General features: G+C 35.7%; 1 protein-coding gene across 2 annotated transcripts; it reads right to left on the minus strand.

The window, feature by feature from the left end:
• Positions 1–739: 739 nt before the first annotated feature.
• On the minus strand, positions 740–7,003 carry LOC122607560 (RNA-binding protein 1-like). Of its 2 annotated transcripts, XM_043780568.1 has the most exons (7): positions 6,713–7,003; positions 4,959–5,080; positions 4,630–4,873; positions 4,456–4,517; positions 3,930–4,011; positions 2,014–2,151; positions 1,606–1,909 (listed from the first exon to the last, which is right to left on the minus strand). In XM_043780568.1, exons 1-6 carry the CDS (start codon positions 6,825–6,827, stop codon positions 2,030–2,032), a joined length of 747 nt encoding a protein of 248 aa, XP_043636503.1. In that variant the 5' UTR covers positions 6,828–7,003; the 3' UTR covers positions 1,606–1,909; positions 2,014–2,029. The 2 variants fall into 2 exon arrangements, with proteins under 2 accessions (XP_043636510.1, XP_043636503.1); XM_043780575.1 differs by lacking the exons at positions 1,606–1,909; positions 2,014–2,151 and adding an exon at positions 740–975.
• Positions 7,004–8,171: the final 1,168 nt, after the last annotated feature.

Below are 8,171 nucleotides of genomic sequence, written 5' to 3' on the forward strand. Positions count from 1 at the left end.
CTTGATAGTTAAGTTAAGGGTGTGATTGCCGATCACCATCTTAAACAAAATAAAGCCAAACAAATACGACCTTTTCATGCATCATTCTCTCAAAGCATCTTAGGTAAGGTATATAACGTGTTGCTCATGATAATAGAATACACATTAGCATATATAATATACACATACACGAACAAAATGGATCAATGAAGGAATCTTAAGTCCCCTTGATAGGATATCTACACAAATATTTTAGTTTAAAAAGTGGAAATTCAAGAAAACATATGACCATTTCCACACATCAAGACAAAGGCTCCTAAGACTTGCTATATGTGGCTGCTCCACTTAGAATCTTATTCTACGAATATAACATTAAACTTCCATATATATGAAAATTATATATACTAACGTATCTAGCGATATCCATTATAATATGTAACCTATGTGCTCATGGATTATGTATTGCCAACCAAACATATTATATACACATGAAGGAGCTTTTGTACACTTACCCATGAACTTATTCAAGTGTACTTTTATGATCTTGACTTTCATCAACCACACCTAAAAGAATCCAACTATATAAGAGAGGAAGGACCACTTCTCTAAATCATATTTCTGATTGGCAAATACGCAGGAAACAAAGAAATAAACAAGCGTGGTATTGGTGTGGCTCCTCTGCTAGCTTTTATAGGCTGGCAGGTGAGCCGAACCAATATCACTCTTGTATGTTTCTTTTGAATGTTGACTTGGAGTTGCATTAAAGTTAATCAATCCAGGTAAATACTTTGTTTATGGTTTCAGATTTGGTAAGCTTTGTAACAAATTTCCATTTCGAGTCTAGTAAACTAAAATAAATTAATTGCCAATAATTTAACTACTAGAATTGTGCATACACAAAGCATGGTGATCAATCATTTTTCAAAGTCTTCGACAAGAATGGCCCATAGGTTGGTGGGGTAAAAGCAACCAACTTCGCCGGCTTTGTGTGGAAGCCTATGATGGTGATAATTATGTAAGAAAGTTAGAAAGGAGAAATAACTAAAAGAAATTAATTTATGTTAATTAGTTTTCAATGTATTTGGTCGAATAAGTGATCTACTCCTTTATTAATATAATACTGTTTTCATTTAATTGGTAGATATGTTACTAACTGGTTACTGGTTGATGATCAACAACCTATTTCTCTATCCATGGGTTTGGATGTGGTTAAACATTCAAGTGGCCAGATTAAAGGAAACATTTTCAATGAATAAACAAACTAAAAGGACTGGCTTTGGGTCAGCTCAACCCAGACTGACAAGTACAAAATAAAAGCCTCTCTCTTGCCGAACCAGCAGATTTTATCACTCCGTGCCCTGGGTACAGCAGTTTACTACCAGATTACATAGTAAGGATATACTCTTCCTTGTATGATCTAAATCCAACACAAATGTTACTGGGAATATTCTAAAAGTGTCTTATTGCATTATTAATTGGAGCTACCCCAGTTTGCAAATAAGTCTGTAAGGTGCACATATCTACCTTATAACGGTATTAGCGCTGTTGTCACCTCACATATCAATAAACTAGTAACATACAGTATGTAGTAGCACACCCTAGCATCAAAGTTTAACACTCACGATATAACCAGAAAAGCGATTAAATATAAGTCAAACTCCAGAAAGTAATACACTACAAATATTAAAATGGGTAAAACTCACAACTGAATAACCTAATTTATAATGCACAAAGCTTCACTAAAAAAACATAGATAAACGTTGCTCTCTGGCACAAAACGAAATTTGTGAGGATATAACAAAAGCTTCGAACGTGCACGACCATCGCTCGAAAAATCGCAACCCACCCGATTCGTTTGGTCCTAAGAAAACTGGTAGCGCGCGACGTTGTAACCCACCCGTATCATATACTTATCTGACACGCATAGACCCTACATAAAAGCGGTTTGCCATAATTTAGTTTGGATAGTTTTTATTGTACTCGATGTTTATTACTAGCATAGATTGGCGCATGAGTGTATATAGCTTTTATCACCTGTAAATCCGCATATTCAACGCCTTCCACGAGACCCACCACTTGACCTTGCTCCGCCACCTGTCCTTGCACCAGGATAGCGAGCAAACTGCATTCTTAAGCTAACCGAGTCGCGGTCGTGCTCGTCAAACTTATAACCTGCAAAAGCGAGTTTGACTATTTTACACTACACAACTAATCGCACTGCCTAATCTTGAAGATTAGCGTCTAAGTCATATATGCAAACGGAAACCCGAAGCTCTCTGACTTTGCTGATTTACGCAAGAATAGATTTTAGAGATGACAAAAGAATGATGACTCGTAACGCAACAGATTCCAGAGTTCCAAATGGAATATGATCGACATTTTTTCCGTATTCTTTAAAGTTTGACCAAAAATCAAGCATGCTATTCGAGCAACATTAGCGGTTTCGATAATTAAATTTATTTCAGTTAGTAAAAAAGCATTACGCTTTAAATTCGTGTCGAGTGTATGCTTTCAAAGTAGTGTTTATGAACATTTGATACGTTATATGGATTGTAGTCTGTAAACTGGAACAAAATATGATATAATTAACTTGATATTTTGACAACACAGCACACATCGTTCCGCCAGCTAAAGGCAACATATTAGATTGGACACCATTCCTTGAATGGAAGATTCGCCCCTTGAAACTTACATAGGACATACTGGGGTTTGGAGGAACGAAAGGAAAAAGAGAAGCATGAATGATTATGATAGAATATGGTGGCGTTCAGCAATTGAGTCAAACCATTCGACAACATAATCGAAACAAGTTTTGGCTCAGCAGGCTCAGGTTACCAGGACAGGGTTCTAAAGAAACCGACTTATTTGGTTTAGTTGTTCGGAATTGGGTTTGGTAATCTATTTTTGGTACCTAGCTGAACCTCACTACCTAGAATAAATCCTAAGCATGCAGTCTCCGCCAATTTTTAATCCATAATTCAACACCTTTTCAATCATCAACGAAAACAAAGCATCTTGTCGAAGTTGTATACTCAAAGAATAAATCACCAAGAGAAAGAAAATGATTTATACGAGCACCATAGAAATTGTCAGGGTTGCCTACTCGAAGCATAGTAAAATGACAACTTATTTAACGATCAAATTGGCATTGTCAAGGTTTAAAGTCAGTAGTTTTGTGGAACTTCATAGTAGAGCTGATTTATTTTTCGTACTAAAAGTTAGAACAAGGATAAAGGATAAAGAATAAAATAGATCTGTTTCATAGTAATTTGGGGCTGGGAACTTGGGAAGCAATGAAGATTGTCAATGGATTCACAAATTTGAAATTAATATAACACGAGCCTGGCCATTCAAGTACTTTTAGGTTTCAGTTGGTAGTTTAACTGATTCCAAAAACTGAAAACCCCGATTAACCCAATACCCTACAAAACAAACATCTCTAATATGCTAATCACATCATCCTTAATATGATACTTCCTCTTAGTTGGGGACCATTTCCCAGGCTTGGGAGTACTCGAATAAAAATATAGATATGCCTTGAGCAATCTTATCATATTCGTATAAAAGTTCCTTAGTTTCAACTCCGAACAGGTAATTCGTTAAAACAAACTCGTAATGACACGTTTCACTCGATAAAGAGGCATATTGTTCTTTATATACGGTTGACTTGACAGTTAATTAGACAATTACAGTAACTCTAAATATAACCACCAAGCCACCATTTTAGGTTAGAAATGAAATGTCGCCTTGAAGAAAAACAATGAGATTTTTTATTGCCCCTTTTCACTAGGAGATGGCAGGGACAGGTGGAGTTAGGTAAGGTTCAATTACAGAAGATGAAGTACCTTTAGCAAGTTTTGGAATAAGATTCACTTTCCAAACATAAAGAACAACTAACAAGTACAAACGACAAAAATTTATAATTGCGGATATGAAAGATAGAGACGTACCTTGTAATGCATCTTTAGCAGTAGCTGCCTCAGCTGGACTCTCAAAATCAACAAAACAAAGCACCAACGGATCCTTACTGGACTGTACAACCCAAAACACTACATCTTAGCTTACTATCAATGGAAAACAGCAGATATAGTTGATTATTTTTAAATGCATAAAACGCCCTTGCATAGTTGCATCATGCACTAGGCTCCAATCAAAAAGTTCTGTGAGCCTGTCAAATATAATCCTGATGATTACGCATAGAACAAATAGAACCAAAGGGCATTGGGCCTAGCTGTATTGGGGTGACCCATTAACAGATGTGGGTTCAAGTCGTACTTCAGACAAATGGTGCAGATGTTAAGTGGTTGTAGGTGTGTACTTTTTTGCTTTAAAAAGCAAAGGACTAATATATCAGTTCACTCCACAAGTTTTTCCAAAGAAAAAAAAATGTATACATGCAACAAATAAATTCTAGACTAGCAATAATGGTATAATCAAAGTTGACTACATATATGCAATAGATAAACTTAGACTTACATGTCTGGATTCCTTGGTCACAAGTCGAACTTCTTTGTAGCCAACAAAAGGCCGAAATATATCTGCCAAACTCAGGTGAAGGAACCAAACCAGTACGAAAACATAAATGCCAGCATGGCAACACATCTATACATATCATAGGTTTATAAACAATAACAGATAGAAAAAGGATACGGGCCACCTCTCTCCGTGAACAATTTGAAGGCAACCCCTCCACAAACAGGGTATTGCTGGCATCAGCAGGCAAAGCAACATCAGGCCTCCCACCCAACAGCCCTGCATCCCGACCTTTTGAGGTTGCTGCTGCAATATGATCAGCACTTCCCAGGCCCATACCGATCAAGCGGGGATCTTCATGAAGACGAGTGCCAAGTCCCATGGGTCTAGCAGACTCAACGCCAGCATATGGCGAAAGTTGCTGTCATATTTTATAGAAAAAAAAAAGGCCTGTCAGAAAGTACACATATAACATTAACCATGACAAAGTTGGTATATAGACATACCGTGCCACGTAAATAACGGTCATAAGATGCTCCAATGGTATCAGAATCTTTAACCACTAGATGAGTTCCTCTATCATCCTCGCGAGCATAATAGCTAGCCAAGTCGCGGCCACCAGAAAGATCTATGGAGTGAATCAAATCAGAGCAAGTAACGAAACCAAATACCCATCTTGTAATTTAGATCAGAGAAATTAATTTTACTTCTTGAATGAAAACAGAAAATATACTTGTATTTGAGGGATTACACGTGATAAATAGTACTACGTCTTATTCCTACGTTACCTATTTCTCTGTAAAAATGATTGTCTTGGGGATTACAACAGTAAGTAAAAAGGTTTTCTATACTTATACACTGTGGCAGATAGGCATTAATATAAAGGGATTTTCGCGAAGGAAAACCAAACTAATTTCTGATGTATCATTCATCCTGGGGTATCCCGTGGAAAGACCCGTGTGTTTTATGATAGAATTAAATAGTGACAGGTAAATACTAATATTTTTAATTCACATTATTCAGTATTAGTCAGTTTGATTGTAAATGTTTTGCAGGTCGGACTTGCTGCAAATATGGTTTATTCAGGTCGTCTGTAGCAGTTAGATGAATATGAATAAACCATATTGATTTAAGCTCTGGCTGCATACCACTAATACAATTGCTAAGAAGATGACAACCGACCTCTACAATGTTTGAAGGTTCCATAAAAGACTAATGAGATAATACATTAATTTTATGACCAATCTGATATACAACGAGTTGAGTATCAGGTATTTTTACAAGACCAAATATATAGAGACTGATTGTCATCTTGTAAGGGACCGCACTGTGGATAACCATAAAAAGCTTCCATCTATAAAGCATTTTACATGCATATAAATTACGAGCTTGTATGTATTAATCAACCCTGATCTAGTTGTAACAGTATGACAAATTGCAAAGCCTGGTCTATTCTTAGAAGCATAACAAGTCATCAATGGCGTAATCAATAACCACAATTAGTTCAGATAACTATTGAGTACCCAACTACGGCCATAGATAATTAAAGAGAGAGAGACAGAAAGGAAGAGATTAAGCCACACTATCTTGTTGACTATCATGACATTTACCAAGCCAATTAATAGTGGTATATCGTTCTATATAATTACAAAATAAACTAAGATATATCGCTACTACTGCAATAGTACAATAATGATATCTTCTAGTCCTCTACTAACAACTTACGTAGATTAGTTCAATGTGTAATCTTGATTGCAGAGAAGCAACCATATCGCAATTTATGACTACTGTAAAGTAACAAGTTTCCGACTTAACTATTGTTCTAAGAAGCCATAGGTGGAACCAAGCAGCTAACTTTACGCCTCGGGACCTAACTTCTTACGCGGGTAATTAACAAACACATTCTTAAACAAAATATATAATCTTTCTCGACCCAATTACCATACTACGCTAAGCACTACATACATATCCGATATCTCGATCGAGATCATGTCAACTAAAATCGCTTCAAGTTACAAACTTTATCAAATTTTCAGGAAAAACATCAATAAATAAAGTTGGGTTTTGTGACAATGTACATCTATGGTCATATACCGAAACAAAAATCAAAAAGATCAAAAGTTTTTTAATTTTAATAATCCCAAGAAGAAAAAAAACAAAACCCTAATTTTTTTATAAGGATATTTCAACATATAATTTCCACATTCAAGATTTATATTATAAATAAAAAATAACCATGTGGGGAAAATGAGTGTGTTACCGTAGTCGGAACGGGGACGTTTCCCCATGAGGGAGTGAAGTTGTTGCTGTTGCTGTTGCGGCGGCGGCTGCTGTCTGCCATCAGCGGCGGCGTATTTCCAGTAAGAGTCGGCCATGTAATTATTTATTGAAAAGATGAGATGAGATTGAAAACAGATTGTAAGGAAGAAGAGGATGGAATTTTGCGTCGGATTGGGGGACGGAAAGAGAAAAGGTTTTCCGGTGACACGTTTTTTGGTTTTATATGTATAATTTAGGTTAGGGGTGTTTGGCCTAATTTTGTATCGCTTTTAGCTTATTTGGCGTAGTTTAAGAGTAGCTTATCTATACTATGTTATAAAAAATTTCCTGTCGTTAAGTTTCAATATTTAATTTTTTAAAATGCTTCTTTTATCAATTTTATATTATCAAATATTATTTCTCTCTTCTTAAATCTTAACCAATCATCTTTTTTTCTCTGTTCCACAAATCATTTATTTCTTCATTTTATCTCACAAACTGTACATCGATAAATTATAAAAATTATATGGTTGTTTTTAAAATTGCATGCTCTTTCATTAGAGATGTCATTTGATATACTTTCGACGAATTTTTAAATCCGAGGATGGAACCCGTACGGTTAAGGCATTTGGCTATCACACTTTATGACCTCACCCCATCATCTTACTGCCGCAACGCGCCGGTACTTACTCTCGTAAGATTTAATAGTCAATCCTCATCTCATGTATAAATTGGAACTTTTTCCACCATTTAAGTGAAAATTGGAAACACTCTCTCTACCTTAATAAGGGTAAGATTCGCTTACATTTTAACTTTACCCATATACCGTTGAGGTATTGGGCTCGAAATCTGAAAAAAAAGACAGTAAGCAGTTTTTTTCCTTTGTGTAGCTTGTAAGCTAATTTAGCATTTGGTTAAGTTTTTGAACTTATAACCTTTGAGCTTACATTAGTCACTTTACAGAAGCTAAGGCAATGGCTTTTTTTTTAAAGATATTTTATAGTAAAAGCTTAAAGACTTGTATGTTTTTTTTATCTTTCACAAAATCATTCTTAATTATTTGCCTTGTCATATTTTATAGTAAAAACTTCAAGACTTATATACTTTATTTATCTTTCACAAAATCATTCTTATTTGCCTTGTCATATTCTCCATCTTCTCAACATCTATTGATTGCAAAGATTAATCAGGGGAATCTATCATTCCTTCAATTGATCACATGTATCATTTTAAGAAACTAAAGTCATACGAGTATATGGAAAAAGATAAAGTAAAGCAGCATGGTTGGATCAGTGGTAAACATCCTTGCTTCTGGAGACAGAGGTTATGGGTTCGATCCTCATCCCATGCAAAGGTTGGAGGGACTTTTCTACCATTTAGGTAGAAACTGGAAGCAGCCTCTCTACTTAGGTAGAGGTAAGGTATGCCTACATCTTAACTTCCCCATACACCGTCGAGGT

This window comes from Erigeron canadensis, chromosome 1 (genome assembly GCF_010389155.1).
Source record: "Erigeron canadensis isolate Cc75 chromosome 1, C_canadensis_v1, whole genome shotgun sequence".
NCBI classification, from domain to species: domain Eukaryota; kingdom Viridiplantae; phylum Streptophyta; class Magnoliopsida; order Asterales; family Asteraceae; genus Erigeron; species Erigeron canadensis.

What these genes read in the sequence shown, in the direction of transcription:
- LOC122607560 (XM_043780568.1), bottom strand. Translation starts at nt 6,827, where the DNA reads ATGGCCGACTCTTACTGGAAATACGCCGCCGCTGATGGCAGACAGCAG. An exon ending in ACCGTTATTTACGTGGCACG is followed by an intron (nt 4,874 to 4,958) that starts GTATGTCTATAT and finishes AAAATATGACAG; the next exon opens with CAACTTTCGCCATATGCTGG. An exon ending in TGCTAAAGATGCATTACAAG is followed by an intron (nt 2,152 to 3,929) that starts GTACGTCTCTAT and finishes TCGCTTTTGCAG; the next exon opens with GTTATAAGTTTGACGAGCAC.